General features: G+C 34.4%; 1 protein-coding gene across 1 annotated transcript; it reads left to right on the plus strand.

The window, feature by feature from the left end:
- The first annotated feature begins 1,118 nt into the window (after positions 1–1,118).
- Positions 1,119–18,743, plus strand: LOC131902243 (vomeronasal type-2 receptor 116-like). Its single transcript, XM_059253276.1, has 6 exons — positions 1,119–1,318; positions 11,838–12,117; positions 12,491–13,297; positions 14,407–14,631; positions 15,023–15,146; positions 17,824–18,743. Exons 1-6 carry the CDS (start codon positions 1,122–1,124, stop codon positions 18,741–18,743), a joined length of 2,553 nt encoding a protein of 850 aa, XP_059109259.1. The 5' UTR covers positions 1,119–1,121.
- Positions 18,744–18,978: the final 235 nt, after the last annotated feature.

Genomic DNA, 18,978 nt, shown 5'->3' on the forward strand with positions numbered 1-18,978 from the left:
CCTTCAAAGTTCATGATATCACTGTTTTATCAGCTGAATAGTACTCCATTTTAGAAATGTTCCACATTTCCTTCATCTATTCTTCTGTTTAGGAGAATCTGTGTTGGTTTTTTTATTCTGACTATTATTAACGGAGTAACAAGGAACATAAATGAGCAAGTGTTTCGGTGGTAGGATAAATATCATTTGGATATATGCCCAAGCATGGTTTAGCTAGATCTTGATTTAGATTGATTGCCATCTTCTAGACAAATGGCCACACTGATTTTAATAGTGACTCTGTGGTTTTGCACTCCTATCTGCAATGTACGAGTGCTCTTACTTCACATTCCTGCCAGCTCTACTTTCCCTTGTGTTGCAGATCTTTGCCATTTTGACAGGTATAAGATGAAATCTAAGTGTAGACTGGATTTGTAATGATATGACTGCTAATGATGATGAACTTTTCTTTAAGTGTTTCTCAGCCATTTGAGTTTCCTATTTCTCATTCTGAAGGCTACTGCATTGTCTGAATAACATTTTCCTTTGCCATGCAGAAGCTTCTCAGACAGACAGACAGACAAAACAGCTTTCAAGCAGGCAAAGCATATACTCATACAAACAGAGAGTAAAGATACTTCTTCCTATCATGAACATTTCAGGTCATATTTCCTGTATGTCTGTAATAAGCTCTGTCTGTGAGAAACTGTTTTTGACACAAAAATCATTTGGAATATTTGATGTAATCCAAGTCAACTACTACAAATGGTAATCAGAGCTTGTTAGGAAATTTGCCTAAGAAGAATTGTGTCCGTAAACTTCATGTCCAGTTACATAGATCTAATCATAAGGGATATGGAGCAGAAGAATTATCATAAATGAAATTACTATCTTGTAGTTATCCCCTGGACTTAGGAACTCATATGCAGAGCCACAGGCCAGAGAGTGGTTATGAAACCCACAGAGACAGTGTACTCAAAAGAAAATTACTGAGTTTTTTGAAAAGTACTTCATTACTTCGCAGTAACTTTAATAATAAAAAGAGACACCTGGATGGGTTCATGCATAATTGATATAAGGATTTCTCCATGACTCTTCATGTTGCACTTTGCTCGGGCTCTCTTCTCAGCTACATTACAAAGATGTTGTCTTTGCTCTTTGTCTTCCTTGTCTTGAAGCCTGCCTTAATTCTCTGCAGTTTGACTGACCCTATGTGCTTTTTCAGAATTAAAGACAAGGAAAACCCAGAAGGAGATAAAGACCTTGATTGTTCCTTTTTCATTTATGCAGAGAATGGAAACATGAAAAATGATTATTTCAGTGGGAATCTTGATAAGCAGTAAGTGCCTCTTTCACTTATTAATTTTTGTTTATCATGGTAGATGATACATTTTAGAGCTGCAGATAGTTAGACCATTATTCTGTGTGCCGTCTTTCTGTCTTGTCCTCCCTCTTTTAGGACATTAACCAAATTTATTTCATATTTAATGAAGGTTATTGTCCTGTTTCTTATGGAATAGGGGTTAACTTTTTTGTATTCCTTTCTCTCTCTCTCTCTCTCTCTCTCTCTCTCTCTCTCTCTCTCTCTCTCTCTCTCTCCCTGGTTTTTTGACACAGGGTTTCTCTGTGTAGCTTTGAAGCCTGTCCTGGAACTCATTCTGTAGCCCAGGCTGGCCTCAAACTCACAGATATCTGACTGCCTTTGCCCCCAAGTGCTGGGATTAAAGGCGTGTGCCACCACCGCCCTGTTAAATTTTGTATTTCTCAAGTCACAGATTCTAGACTGAAAGCTGATTGAATGATCCATGCTGTCAACTTTGCTTTTAGAGACAATCCTTTAATATGACAGTTCCTAACTGGTGTCATGTGATGTCCCTAATAACATAGTACTAAACACTGCTTTTAGTTCACTTCATAGAGGCTACAATAAAGTGGTCTTTCTTTTGCCTGCTACTATTTGTGTGTGTGTGTGTGTGCGTGTGTGTGTGTGTGTGCGTTTTCATCAGCACAAAATGCCCAATTCCTACACAGTGGACCTTGGTATATTTGCCCTGACTTTTAGTTAAATATATTAAAAAGGTGCAGAGATATTGTTCAAATAATCTATTTGTCATAATTTTACAACTGTTGTGTTCTTTGATTCCTGCCACTGAAATCAGGTGTGGAAAATCAATATCTGTTCCCTATGATAGTTGTATGCCACCTTTTTCTCCTCAGTAGGTTACATATGCATAGCCGCATTTTTGTTGAATAAAAAATGTCAGAACTTTTTTCAAAGTTCTAGGTTAGAACCACATGAATCATTCAATTAGAGTGCCCCAGTAGTCAGTTTGTTCATTGCTAGACTAGAGGGTGCCCCTGCAAGCAATGATTAACTATTTTACTTTAAATGTGCTGGAATATAAGGTGTTGTCTGTGGTACCTGCTAACAATTGAGAGAGAAGTACTAAGGTAATAAATTCATCCAAATTTCTCAGGGATGAAGCCCATTTATTTATTACAAATTGTCATATTTCATATTGCTACATATGCTTTCATTTATTAATTTTACTCCACATTTGAATCTCTTTCTTCCCTTTCCCTAATTATTTAAAATAAATTTGTTTATTGCAAGAATGAGTACACTACACAATAATTGATCTATATGTTTGACCATAATTTTCCTTCATCAGTGAGGATACTGCTTGATATTTCAGCTGAGGAAGTTGTTACAATGTCTCCTGGAGTTTGATAGGGAAGTTATCAAAAATATCATTCTAAATTTGGGTAAAAACACATCTCTAGGTGTGGCATTGTATATGTTTGAGAATTATCAAAGTTTTCAGTTTTAGATAAAGGTTATGTTCAGTTTTTGATAGCATATCTTAGGATGAAATTCTACACAGAATACACAGGCTGTATTACAAAACAGAAAAGTTTCAGAAGAATTTAAAAACCATAGAAGAAGTAAAACAATGTGTTTTACTATGTGTTGATCATTCATCTGTTTATCAAAAATATCCTTAGGTTTCAAGGAGAATTTGGAGCAATGAGCAAGTGATCATATAATAGTTATAAAAATAATTTTCATGGTAATATGGAATGCGAAGAAGATGACCCATACATCCAAATGATCAGATACAAATGAGGAAGAATGAGGGCAATCTGAGTATAATTTGAACAAAAAAAAATGTTCACCAATACCTATATCATGTCTTCCATAAGCTTATGATTATCTCCACAATGCAGTCAGGCTGTGCCTTAAAAGTCATGGAGAGGATGTTTTTAATTCATTTCACTCACTCAAATTTCACCAGTTAATGAATTAATATGCCTCAGTGAAGTGACCTCCTATTTTAAGATGATGGTGAATTTTATGTCTGAAATTCTGGAACTTGAAATTGCAGAATCATTCTACATCTATGCTAACATATTTACATGACACAAGATGAGCAAGGTCCAGAGAAATGTTTTAATTTCTCCTAACTTATGAGTAATAAAGAAAATGGCAAGGCAAATGTTTTCTTCCTAGACCCCTTTGTCTGGATTTTTACTAATACAAAGTAATCGATTAGTATAGAAACTTTCTTCTGGAAGCATAAATGTCTCACTTCTTAAACAATGGTTCTGACAATATCCTGAATTTTCTTCATATACATGTATCCTCATTACAGACAAGATATTTTGTATCTAAGTAGCTATTAAGTCTTATTTATTATACAGCAAACATGTTTCCAGATTACTGTATGTTTCTCTTCCTGTATTGTGATTAAACAGCAGTTTTGTTTTATGGCTATTCAATATGATTTTCTAAGCATTATTTACATGGTTCTACCATGATTAGAAAGAAGATAGCACATTTGTAAACCAAATGAATTTACAGAAGTAAAATATGTTATTATTTATGTAACTACATGGTTTATTATCGAAATAAATAAATAAATATATAATTTAGATCATTGTGAATAAAATATGAAATTCTGAAACATGGCCAGGATGAATGAGATTCAGCAAAACTAAACACATATTCATCATCTCAAATAAGACTATTCTGTGGAAATATAAATTGGTATTACAAAGAGACATTCTTCCTATGTACCTATTAGTAAAATCTTTAAGTTATTGTTTAGCTATATGTGAATAGCATGGTTAAGGAAACCTGCACATGGATTTTAATGGAAAACACAATTTCATACATATTTTGTCAGATTATTACTACTAATGTCCTATACCATCACAGTGAACATAGAGGAGAAGTGATAGTCCAGTCATTTGTTTTCATGTGCTTTGTAGAACAACAGGAACTTACTTGTGGCAAGTTAGAGAATTTAATATAAATTTATTGTGTATATATTCACTTTAAAGTAAAAAATGAATAGTATGTTCCATTAATTCAGTAAATTCTATGGATCATCATAGCTGTCATCAGAGGTAAATTGTCAGTAGGATTGTTTGTTTATACAGTTCCTGGTCATTTTAAAACACTTATTTGATTGAGCACTTAGATGTGTCATTTAACAAGCAAAATTTCAAATACTCCAATACCTCTGTTAACATTCATAATCAGAATTTCTCTGTTACTGAGAAAAGGATTCTTCTTGTTGTATCCATTATTCTTTATAAATTGGAATTTGATTGACATGAGAAAGAAAAGTAAGGTTATTATATGTATATATTCTGTATATTTCCAATGTTGTTGGAGAGTAAATGTGAGGGATACACAAATGCTTGTACTGTATATCATGATCTTCAGTTCAGCATTGTTTGTATATAACAGGAAACTAAGTAATTGGTATGGGTACCCTCCACTGGAGTTAGGATCACAATTTTGCCTATAATTTTCTACTATTTGTCCAAACCATGTTGTAAATACTTTAGTCATACGTATTTCCCATATGGATGTATAGTGATGAGAGGGAACCAAAGCAATCAATCAATCTCCATTCAGATTGAGTCAAATCTCCAAAACTTTGAGCCTGCCTGAACAATGCAGGAAGGATTCACTTATTTTCTCACATAACTACACCAACTGTGTTACATATCTAAAATTTATTACTAAGTTGAGGGTCATATGAAATGCATTATGATCATATTCACACCCTTCCAACAACTTCCTAAGATCCATGCCTCTTTCTCCAACTACCCTACTTTGTCTCATTTTTTTTTAATGCATCACAGGTCTAACATGTACGGTCCAATTTCTCTTGAAAAAATGGCTTCCACTGGAAAATGTTTAACCATCAAAGTGTGATAATCTTAAAAAAATTAAAAACTGGAGTCCATCTTTCAGTTATTTATCAATTGCCAATATTGTTTTAATTTCTAGTCATCTGTGTGGAGAAAACATTGGAGTAAGTTTCTTTCTCCATTCTAAATATAGTGATTTTTTTTTTACAGAATGGTAGGGGGCTTGTGACTCAATAGAACATATAAGTTATAAAGTTCACAATGCCACTTCACTTTCATAGATAATGTGCTGCATCCCGAAGGAAACCCTTATCTCATAAACTCCAGGTTTTTTAAAGTTAAGAAGAAAAAGTACAACTGATAAGTAGAGGCCTCCCAAGCAAATTAGAAAATGTAGCATCACTGATGATGGCACAAGGTAGCAGTGGATACTTTTTGAAATGTAAAGCAATAAACCTTTGAAGATTTTATGTATAAAACTCTCAATATAAAATTATTAAATAATAAAATTGTTAATTTAAATTGAACTATGATTCCAAAGGGGGAAAAAACACAAATCTAAAATAGCTAATTTGTTTTAGGCTTTTGTTTTTGTTTCTGTTAAGATATATTTTATAGTCTACTTGTATAAAAGAATGAATGAAATGTAGTACAGAAGTGTGCATCCATCACCACAGTCATGTTCAAAATATATAGAACATTTCACTAGGAATCATGAATACTGTACTGCTCAGCTGCCATCATTTTATCCCCTCATTCCTACCTATTCATGAATCTACATTCTATCCTACAAAGTTCCAGTTGGGCTTTTCATATGAATGAGATAATCTGCTTTTTTTCTCTTTTATGTTTTTTTTAACCTAATATAATATTTTCACAGGACTATCTACATTACAGCATGGATCAAACATATCCCCTGCATTTTTTATTGAAAATTTATTTTTTATACATTATATTCTGATTATACTTTTCACTCCCCCAACTCCTCTGAGATCATCTGCACCTCCCCTCCTATCTGAACCCACACCCTTTCTTTCTCTTCATGGAAAACAAAGAGTCTTCTAAATAATAGTTAGAAAATAAGATAAAACAAAAACAAACAAATCAGAATAGGTAACACAATCAGACAAACAGAAGAAATAAAAAGAATGAGATACACAAATAGATAATAAGAGACACACATTCTTATGCCCAGGAATCCCATAAAAACTCAAAACTGGAAGACATAATACAAATCCAATGGACCTTAAGGATAAATAATTTTAAAGTCATGAAAAATATATCATTATACAATGAAGTCTCACAGATACCATTGAGTTTATATTCTTTTGGCTATATACTGCCCTTTGGGCCAGCCCCAAAGGGTGGTTTGTGTCCCCAGGGACACTCTTTTGGAGAGAACTAAATTTCTGTTTGCAAGTAGATATTGATGGGAGATATCTTCTGAGTTTAGGATAGGAGCTTTTGTCCAATTTTCCACTGAGCAAATGGACTCCACCTGGCACTGATGTGTGCAGGTCTTGTGTATACTGCCTAATCTTCTTTGAGGTCATGTGCATCAGTCCTGAGCATAGTACACCATATTTATTTTGTGTTCTCAGTCTACTCTAGCTCTTACAAATCTTTCCATCTCTTCTGCCATAGAGTTCTTTGAGCCCTATGGGATGTATTGGTGCATTTGTTGGAGACATCACATGTAAAAATGGTGCAAGGTCTCTCATTCTGTGTACATTGTACAGCTGTGGATCTTGGTACATATCTATATACGCTGGAGGACGAAATTTTTCTGACAATGTCTGTGTAAGGAACAGATCAATCACCATATTCAAATGAAATTAGGATTCATTTTATGTCCTTTACTGGAGCAATGGTCTTTGGTTTTTCCCCCTAGGTCCCTGTCCTATCTATTGTGAGGTTCTTAACCAGCATTGCAGTGTCAGACATGTATTTGACCCCTTGGAATGGACCTAAACCAAATCATTTATTATTTGGTTACTCCCACCAGCTTCATGCCACTGTTTCACTAGCACATCTTGCAGGCAGTCACCATTGTAGATGTTTAGGTTTGTGTTTACCTTGCTTGTTTTTCAGAGAACTTTGAGTACTATGAGCAGTAGTTAGCAAACATAAACACTCTAGGAAGGCAGCAACAACTTGATTTCTTCATCTTTACTCAGTTGTGTAGGTGTTATCTTCAGCCATAGGGCCTTATCCCCAGTTTATAAAGAGGAGCCTATAGGCTGGGTAGCAGCCTGTTCTTTTGGAAGGTTTCTTTGGGTCTGATACGGCTAACTATTCAATAAAATGTAACCCATTCTTGGTGTTATAAGCTTCCTGTGTTTATAAGTCCTGTCTGTATAGTTGGTGCTTGATCTCAACTGCTATTTCTCAGTTTTATTCAGGTTGCCTTCATAAATGCATGTTAGGAATGTTACACTATTTTAGATTTCCATCCTATGAACATGGGCAAAAAAATGTCTCTATAGTAGGAAGCAGAGTCTTTTGGGTATATGAACAAGAGTGGAACGCTAAAAATTTATGTCAACTAGACACAAGCTAAAGTCATCTAAGATGAGGTACACTCAGTTAAGATAATATCTCCATGATATTGGTTGTGGGCATGTCTGTGAAAATTTTTCTTAATTAGGGATTGATGGGGGAGGACCAAGCCCATTATGAGTTGTGCTATCTCTGGGCTCACGGTCCTGGTTCTATAAGAAAGCAGGTGAACAAACCATGAGAAGAAAGCCAATAAGTAGTACCCCTCTGTGGCTTCTTCAACAGCTCCTTTCTCCAGTTTCTTACTCTGTTGGAGTTCCTGTCCTGACTTTCTTCTTTCATGAACAGGAATATGGAAGTATATGGCAAATATACTCTTTCCCTATTAGTTTCCTTCTTGGTCATGGTGTTTCACTGAAGCATTCGAAACCCTGACTAAGACAGGTCAAATATCTGGATCTTGAAGTAAATCTATACCAAGCTTCCTGAGGAACTCCTGCACTGATCTTCGTAATGCTCTACAAGTTTACATTCCCACAAACAATGGGTGAGTCTTCCCATTAGTATGCATTCTTGCAGCATAAACTAGAATTTGTTTGATTGATGTTGGCCATGCTGTATATAATTGGATAAACTTTCAAAGTACATTTCATATAGGTACCCTGATAAGTAAGGGTCTTTTCTCATTTTCCAGTCTGCCACTCTGTCCTAATGATGGTAGGTGTTTTTGTTTTGTTTTGGGTTTCTTTGCCATACAAAAGGTTTTCAGTTTCATGAGGTCTCATTTACATATTGCTATTTTGGTACCTTTGCTATCAGTGTTCTGTTCAGAAAAAAAAAAACTTTTATGGTAACCATGAGTTCAAGACTATTCCTCAATTTTCTCTTTTAAGAGATCTAGCATATCTGGTCTTACACTGAGGTCTTCTATCCACTTGGATTTGAGTTTTGTGCTGGGTTACAGGTATAGATAAATTTATGTTCTTCTCCATGTATCCATTCAGTTTGGCTAGCACCATTTATTAAAGATGTTTAGTTTTCCACAGTGTATTTCTGGCCTCTTTATCATAAAATAGATGTCCATAGGTGTGGGAGAATTCAATTTTAACAATGCATACCCAACTCCAGTGGAATGGCAAGGGCCTAGACAATGTGTCTTAACTTCAAGTCTTTCTGAAAGAGATAATTGTAAGAAATAAAAGAATATGACAAAGCTAAAAAAAAGATTCAAACATAGGCATTAAAAAATTATGAGAAAAATAATCATTCAATCAATTCCATGCTAGTTATTTGAATGTCTAGTTACTTGAATATGTATTCAGTCCAAAGCAACACAGAAAATATGGATGATGCTAACACAACCTGTGAATCCAGCTCCTAGAACTGCTCCAGGGTTGTAAATAGAATGCCTTCAGACTAGTGGGATTTTAAGAAACTTTTTTATCTGAGGGTCTTTAAGAATAAGTTTCTATCTATTTGAGGGAATCAGACTCACATATAGGATATGAGAGTCATGCTCTTACTTCTCGACAGCTTCAAATCTATGTCAAGTTGCAATTCTCTTGCTCTCTTTGTCCTACACAGCTATATACACATTTAACTGGAGGCTTTTTGCCTCCAGTTAATAAAAAGGAAAGTTACAAAATCTGCATCAAAAGGTCATAGCAGATCCATTTACCATGGCAATGCATAGGTCCCAAATGTAAAAATATATTTCTTTGTCCTGTAGCTAGAGAGTTTTCTCTCAGGGTCCCGCCAAGACCCGGCAGTCTGACAGCCCACTTATAAAATAAACACACAGACGCTTATATTTTTTAAACTCTTTGGCCTAATGGTTCAGGCTTCTTGTTAACTGTTCGTATATCTTAAATTAACCCATTTCTATAAATCTATAAGTTGCCACGTGGCTCGTGGCTTACCGGTATCTTAACATCTTCTCATGGCGATGGCTGGCAGCATCTCTCTGACTCAGCCTTCCACTTCCCAGTCTTCATATGCTTAACAAAAACATATCTTTGTAGAGTGCTGCCTGTGTATAAAAGTATAGCATTCCAAATAATATATATATATGTGACTTTATGCATATTACACATCTTAGGATAGGATCTATCATTTGCATGTAATACAATGTATGGACAAATGCATATGTACATATATTCATAAATATATATGCTAATTTGTTTGCATAGTATATGCATAATAGTCATAGTAATAATATCATAAAAAATAAAAGTAGGCTCAGCAATCTACCCTTTTATCCTATCGTATCTATATCCTATATATCTATATCATTGTCCTCTTTGTAACCCCTAATAATAAGAAAGGTACTTGTAATTCTATATAGAAGGCTGTGAAGCCAGACCATTTTCTATAGCCCTTGCTAATTTTGAAATTTTCTCCACATAAAACTGTTTCCTTTGTGACTTGGTTAATTGTTACTTGTTATTTGTGACCTAAACAATAAACAATTAGTTTGCTGAAAGTTTAATTTTATTCATAAATTGAGGTTAGAAGTTTGTACAAAGTGTTAATTACAAAAGAATTTAGTAGGGAGTGACTGCTGGACTCTGTTATCAATGAGGCCTGACTAGAGAAACTAGGATAATATTTTAGTTTACTTTGTGATTAATAACCTTGGTTAGACTTCTGTAACTCTCTGTTTGTGTATATCTATGTTGTTTAACTTATGGTCCATTTCCAGAAACATTCAGTCTAGTTTGAATTTGCTCTCAGGCCAAAAATCAGCCAAAAGTATGTGGCTTTCTTAGAACTGAGAAGAAATTGCTGGGTTTTTTTTAGGTCAGTCTAGCTAGTGATAAAAAAAAACAGGGCCTAAGAGTCTTATAATCCTTGTAGAATAATAATCTATTTATGCAGCATATCCTAATATATTTTCTGTATTTTAAAATTATACAACTTAATGAGAAGCCATCTTCCTGACCATCCACACATATATGTGCCCATAATATTGAGATGGAATCAAGAGATTACATATACACATCATTTGAGATTACACATTACAGTTCAGGTATTGGGGAGATACCATAGCTGTTTATGCACAAGTGAAATTACAGTCAGAAGCAAAAGTGTCCAGAGTCTGTGGCCCTTTAAGCTGTGTCTGAAAAGGTTCTTCAATCAGAGAATTAGTTATCTGGTGAGATGATACCTGAACTATGAATTGCCATCTGCTGTATATTCATTGGCCTCTAGTAAAACCATTGATACCAGCAGCTCTCAGAATGAGGCAATATCTAAAATACTCATAAACAACAAACACACTGAAATGAGATGTTACTGTTAAATAAGATCAAACTCTATATGAAATATATCAACACATTAACATTCAATCAAAATATCTTAATGAAAGTGAGAAGCTAAAGTAAGTGTATTACACAGGACATATCAGGACAAGTCTAAAACAACTCTATGCAGGACCTGTTCTGTAATACCAACCTGAGTATATAGATTGAAAGGCATCAGTACAATCTAAGGGTCCACATAAAGAGAAGGTAATTCATTCCTCACTGGAAGTAGGTATAGTTATATCCAGTCTTATATAACTAAATATTGCACATCCTCAAATACAAAATGAAACTAAGAAAGTATGTGAAAGGAAAGAGAGAGTATAAGAATTATTATGCTATTTGCATTGCCTATGAATCCTTCAGCCTTTTCAGAGCTCTTGACACAGGAATGTTTGGCTACCCAGTCTTCATATGCTTAACAAAAACATATCTTTGTAGAGTGCTGCCTGTGTATAAAAGTATAGCATTCCAAATAGCAGATAATACCCATTTATTTTCCACATATGTTCAATGTTAGAAGTACAAGATGATGGCATGAGCAGATACAATGGTAGCCAGTACAATATTTTCTAGTCCCTGATGGCATATATACATTTTATGAAGGTTATACAAAATAGGTTGGAACTTTAAGAAAATTCAAATTAAAAGAATCAATCACATTGGTATAAAATCCAAACCCCCCTGCCATAGTCACCAAAAAAAAGTCTTTGAGAATCCTAATATTCTCCCACAGGTATCACATCCTCATACATCAAAGAAATAGCACTTATGTGACCTACGAAAGAGACAAAAAACAGACAAGAATTCAGTACTATTCTGACATTGAGTATGATTTAAAATTGTCATATTGGAACCTAATCTCTCATGAATAGTGTGCTCTGTTTTCAGGATATCACCAAAGAACGTCCACTTGATTTTCTCTCTTTATTTTGCCATGGAAGAAATCAATAGGAACCCTCATATTTTACCAAACATTTCTCTGCTAGTTAACATCAAATGTAACATGATGGAGGAGAAGAATAAATATGGTCTATCTTCAAAAAGAAGTGAAAACTTTCCTAATTACTACTGCAAAAATCAGAGAAAATATTTAATTGTACTTACAGGACCATCATGGGGAGTTTCTGCAAATTTTGGACCATTCCAGTACATGTCTAGAACTCCAGAGGTGAGTTGAGGTGGGACAATTTTAATGAAATACTGTCTCCTTCAAGTTGACTTTCTGAGTACCAAAAAGGTTAAAAGGCAGAGACTGGATTTATATCTATTCAGTTCTATCAAAAATAAATGCTCAGATACTTTCAGCAGAAAGCATAACAACTTTATCACAAAAAGACAGAAGAAGTCTGAAACATTTTACCAGAAAACTTAGTTTATTTGTAGTTTTTGGACAACCACAAGAAATGGGATATGATTTTAATAATGAGGATAAGAATTCACATTTTCTAACACCCCCAGCATTTGCTTAGTACATGTAGGTCTTAGACCAAACATTATTCATTATATTTTCTTCATTTATGCTTATGTTCTATGTCCTTCAGCTCTACTATGGTTATTTTCAACCTCTCCTGAATGTCCATGAACAATTTCCTCATCTCTACCAGATGTCTCCCAAGGACACATCTCTGCCACTAGCCATGGTGTCCCTACTGGTTTACTTCAGATGGAACTGGGTGGGAGTGATCATTTCAAATGAAGACCGTGGACTTCAGTTTCTTTCTGAATTGAGAGAGGAAATTCAAAGGAACATTGTCTGTTTAGCATTTGTAAGTATTATCATCCACGGGAATTTATCATTCCTTAAAATGGCTGATAAGTACTTTCACCAGATCATGATGTCATCAGCAAAAGTTGTGATTGTTTATGGAGACAAAGACTCTACTGTACAACTGAACTTTATACTATGGAAATCTGTAACAGTTAACAGAATCTGGGTCAGTATGTCACAATTTGATAGAATCACAATTAAAGGACATTTCTTGCTTAACTCCCCCCATGGGACTCTCATTTATTCACATCAAAATTCTGAGATATCTGGTTTTAAACAATTTATGCAGAGAATACACCCTTCAAATTACAGTAATGAAATTTCATTGGCTAGACTATGGTGGATTTATTTTAATTGTTCTTTGTCATCATCTAATTGTAAGAAACTGAAAAATTGTTCTACCACAAATGTATTAAAGTGGTTGTTTAGGCACTGGTTTGGAATGTCCATGAGTGACTCAAGTTATAACTTATACAATGCTGTGTATGCTGTGGCCCACTCACTCCATGAGATGCTTCTGCAGCAAGTAGACATATGGTCAGAGAATGCTGGAAAAGGACTGGAATTGGACTCCTGGAAGGTATTATACTTGCATTGAACAGCCTGTATTGTAGCTAGAGTTTTCCTGCCTGGCCCACAGTCAGGACAAATCTCTGTCACCCGCCAGTCCCACAGCCGCTCAGACCCAACCAAGTAAACACAGAGACGTATATTGCTTACAAACTCTATGGCCATGACAGGCTTCTTGCTAACTGTTATTATATCTTAAATTAATCCATTTCTATAAATCTACACCTTGCCACAGGGCTCATGGCTTACTGGCATCTTCACGTGCTGCTTGTCATGGTGGCAGCTGGCAGTGTCTCTCTCACTCAGCCTTCCACTTCCCACATTTCTCCTCTCTGTTAGTCCCACCTATACTTCCTACCTGGCTACTGGCCAATCAGTGTTTTATTTATTGATCAATCAGAGCAACAGATTTGGCATACATACCATCCCATCCCACTGTACGTCATTAAGATGACTTTCTTGAAGGGAACCATAGTTTTCTAAATGTAGGCAAACTACAAAATTTTCTTCCAGATGCATATAATTCTGGACACTTTCAATGCATGTGATGAAGATCATGCTAGTGTCATAAATTTTGTTACAGATGATACTGGCACAAGTCTGCATTTTACATTCTAAGGGAAGAATTTTTTAAAGAATATTTCAAACACAAACATTAATCTTATGTTTCTAAAATTTGGAAGGAAAATATTTTTTCATGAATGCTTAAATGATGAGAAAATGAATTTAGTTATATGATCAAAAAGTTGCTTCTTACTGTAATAAATAGATTCTAGTTAATAGTAGTAGTACTGATACTGTTTGAACTATTATGGAACACAGTTCCCTAGGTTATGATCAAATAACAATATTGCCAGGAAGAAATAGAGAATTAATCTCTGATCTATAAGCATATAATTTAGGGCGCACATGTTAGAATATCAACACCAGTGAGAAAAATTTAACTTTAAAGTGTAGTGTACTTTATGTTTGTATGTAATTTCTTTTATTTACTACTGAGTACTTCTAATAAAGTTACATTTTAGGAGAGGCAAATGAAAGTTACTGGCATTATAAAATTCATATTTTCTGTCCTACTGTGTAGGTATAGTTAAAACTAAAATAACAAATGTATTTTAGATATTCTCTTATCTGAAGAACATACAATTTGTTAATACTCCTGGAGATCTGGTGAATATGAACCAAAAGACAAAACAGGATACAGAGTATGACATTTTCTATATCACAGATTTTAAACACTTTGGACTTAAAGTGAAAATAGGAAAGTTTTCTGGACAGTTTCCAAGCCATCAACAATTGTACATATCTGATGAAATGATAGAGTGGGCCACAGATTTTAGACAGGTAATTTGGTCTTAACTCAAATGATTTACATGTAGCACAAATATTCTAAAACAGCATGTTTCATCATTGGGATAAAAGGTTTTGACATTTACTCATTTATTGACTCACTTTCACCCTCTATATTCTTTCTTTCTTTCTGTGTGTGTGTGTGTGTGTGTGTGTGTGTGTGTGTGTGTGTGTGTATCTCTGTCTCTCTCCCTCTCTCCTCTCTTGTGGGTTTCACAATACTTACTTAAATCACCATACATTCATAATATTTGTCATAAAAAACAATGGATTTTTACTTTGTAACATATGTGTTTAAAAAGAGAATTTTCAGTGCCTCCATGTTGTGAATCACTGCAGTTTTGCAACTTTCATCTGTCTCTAAAATTTATCTGATTTTCCTCAGATTCCACCCTCTGTATGCAGTAGACCCTGCAGTCCTGGACACAGAAAATCACCTCAGGAAGGAAAAGCTGTCTGTTGTTTTGATTGTAATCCATGTCCAGAAAATAAAATTTCCAACAGGACAAGTAAGGAAATTATATCAGCAGATTTCTTATTTTCTCTCATATTTACATAGTTCTCAAAAAGTCTTTTGGGAAAATTGAAGAGATGAATCTCACTAAAAAGTTGAAAGTATAAGTATCACTGCTATTTGAAATAATATACTCTGTCTTTTGAACTGCATTTTTGTGTCATTATTCTAGAATTCATGAATGTAATATTTTCTCCTGCACATTACTTTAGAGCACTAACGGTTACTATTGTAACTCATCTTCATCCTAATAGTCAGCATTTTGTAATAAGTTGTATCTATCTTTCACTTTATTTAAAACTTATACACTGTACATACATATGTTCCTAGTTCCCCCTTCCCAGTGTTTCTAACAAGGAGTAGATGTTCAGTGATGTTGTACTATGTTTTAGAAACACTCTTTTTTGTACTGTGTGCAAATGTAGATCATGCTAAATAGAAATGTAGAATACATAAACACAGAAACATTATCATTGGTTGCTTGTATTTTCAGTTTTACTGTACTTCATAGGTGAGTTTGGATGCCATCATATTGAACTCTGAAATAAAGAGTTTATTATAATATTCATAACAACTAAATCAAAGAGACTTTTTTAATTAAAGAGAGCGATTAATCCAATTTGAGGTACAGAAAATGAAAACATTGTTTTGGTAGTGTATCAGGTAATGAAAAGGTAGAATTAATAAATGTAGTAGTGATAAGAAATAGCTAAATACTTAACTGACAGTTTCACTTAGAGCCAGAACACCATGTAAATGATTCTATATGAGTTAAACTTGAGGATTATAAAAAAATTATAGTGCAGGATTTTAAAAATTACACTAAAATAATAAACATATTTGAATACAAAACCCAGTGAATAATGTGAGAAAGTTAACTACATGAATAGAATAATGCACAAAAAGAAAATAAAAATTGTTTAATTGAAGTGGTACACACACACACACACACACACACACACACACACACACACACACATATGTATATATATTCCAAATTAACTGATCAAATATTGACTTTTGTGTTGGTTAAATACAAAGATTCTATACTCTATTTTTTAATTCTCCTTCACCTACTTAGAAAAGCATGAGAGGAGTGGAGGAAGGGGAAACTATATTAAGCGTGTATTGTACAGGAAAAGAATATATTTTCAATACAAAAAATAAATAGAACATTTTATAATTAATTTTAAAAGTATTAAAAATTCAAGTATTATAATGCTCCTAATCAACAGTTTAGTTGACACTCCTTAGCAATATCAGAGAGGACTGAAAAAACTGAAGCCAAATAGAAACTTTTTGATGGATAGACTCAGTGCTGAAATAGAATCATGACTTTTCAGTTTGGTCTGTTGTATCAATGCAATTGGAAGAAAAAAATATGTTGTGGTATAAATAAAAAATTAGCAGCATCATTTAGTACTATCTTTCAAAATCATGCCCTTGAGATATAGAATATTATCTAGATTTTGTTGTTTTCTCAATAAATACTGTAACTTTGGGTACATTGCACTGTCAAATCTCATAGAATTTTATAAAATTTGCAGATAATGTGCCCAACTAAAGTTCAAACATTGAAGCCCAAAACGAAATGGGAATTTTTTGACATGTGGAAATTTAGATCGGAATTTGTTCATGTTGTTTCTTCATTCCTTGACAGTGCTGGATATTTTTTCTGTTTCTTTTCCTTTTTTTTGATTTTATAATACAATTATATCACTCTCCATTCCCTATCCTTCCTCACACAACTCCAATAAAGCCCCGCAGAATCTCTTTCAAATCTATAGCCTCGTTTCTCATTAATTGTTGGTATGTGTATTTGTTTTATGTGTAGGGGTATGTAGATACATTTCTAAATTCAAACTTTTCAGTCTGTGCAATATTACTTGTATGTTTTCAGGGCTGACCATTTTGTCTTCCAAAAATAATCAATTGGTGTACTTTACTCTGGGAAAGACATTTCCTTCTGCTCTTAGATGCCTATAGCTCTCTTTCTATCATTGTGGCCTGATGGTCTTTCCCCATCCACTTTGCCATGTCTATTGTTTTTGTACTTGTTCACCTGAATTTTAAGCAATCATGTTGGTGAGACTTTATGACTGTAGCTTGTGACATTTCTAGGAGATACTGGCTCACATCAAGTTCCCTGATCCCCTAGCTCTTACAATCTTTCCATCCCACTCTTCTGCAATTTTTCCTGAGCCATTAAGTATTAGAGTATTATAATAGATGTACCCACTGTACTTGGTGGCACAAGTCTACATTTTAAGGGGCTGTTATCTTTCCCAAGTAGTCTCTGCCTCAATGATAAGAGTCCTTGATGAGGGGAGAGGAATTTACTAATATGTGTGTAAGCACAAATATTTTCAAGATTGTTAGGTATTATATTGTAATCATAATGTAGTACATGTGGGTTCTAATATATGGATTGGGTAGAGTTTGATTTATTGTTTTTTTAAATGTTCATGGGTAAGATAAATATAAAAAATATTTGCATTAAGATGAAAGGCAACAGAAAATATAATTAAATCCTGTGCATCAAAGATCTTTAGTTTACATATAACACAAGATGTAAATAAAATTTAGCTATGACTTCCTAATTCATTAATGTGTCATGTTTAATGAGTACTAGGGAAAAATTAAAACTCAAAATACTTCCCTTCCTATATTAGACATGGACGATTGTGTGAAGTGTCCAGATGATAAGTACAGCAATGCAAAACGAACTCACTGCCTCAGAAAAGTTGTGACCTTTCTGGCTTATGAAGACCCCTTGGGAATGTGTCTGGCTGGCTTGGCTCTGTGTTTCTCTTCTCTTACAGCTATTGTACTAGGTATCTTTTTGAAACATCAAGATACACCCATAGTTAAGGCCAATAATCGAGTTCTCAGCTATGTCCTACTCATCTCCCTCATATTTTGTTTTCTCTGTCCCTTGCTATATATTGGCCATCCCCATGTGGCCACCTGTATCTTGCAGCAGACCTCATTTTCAGTTATTTTCACTGTGGCAGCATCTTCTGTCTTGGCTAAGACAATTACTGTGGTACTAGCATTCAAGGTCACTGTTCCAGATAGAAGAATGAGATGGTTCCTGGCATCAGGTGCACCTAACTTCATCATTCCCATCTGCACTGTATTTCAACTGATTATCTGTGGAATCTGGATGGGAACTTCTCCTCCTTTTGTTGATGAGGATGTACATGCTGAACATGGCCATATATTGATTGTCTGCAACAAAGGTTCAGTTATTGCCTTCCACTGTGTCCTGGGATATTTGGGCTCACTTTCCCTGGCGAGTTTCATTGTAGCTTTCCTGGCCAGAAATCTACCTGACACATTCAATGAAGCCAAGTTCCTGACATTCAGCATGATGGTGTTCTGCAGTGTCTGGATCACCTTCCTTCCTGTCTACCAAAGCACCAAGGGCAAGGCTACAGTAGCTGTGGAGATTTTCTGTATTTTGGCCTCAAGTGCAGGGCTACTTTTTTTCATCTTTGCCCCAAAGTGCTACATTATTTTGTTCAAACCACAGGAAAATTCTTTTCATAAAGTCACCAAAACACATTCTAAAAATGAAAATATCCATTAAATATAATAACTTATTCCATATACAAGACATGCCTACAATATCACAAGTATCCTTTCTGCTAAGCAAATATGTCAAAGTAAGAAGATTGATCTTATGGAAAATGTACAAAATAAAACGGATAATAAAGTTTGAACACATAATCTGGATTTCAGTTCTATTAAATGAAACATTATAATAAACCATTTCTACTTATGTAATTCTGCTTTTTGTTGTTGTTTATTATTGAATTGTGTTG

Source organism: Peromyscus eremicus, chromosome 1 (genome assembly GCF_949786415.1).
Source record: "Peromyscus eremicus chromosome 1, PerEre_H2_v1, whole genome shotgun sequence".
Lineage (NCBI taxonomy): Eukaryota > Metazoa > Chordata > Mammalia > Rodentia > Cricetidae > Peromyscus > Peromyscus eremicus.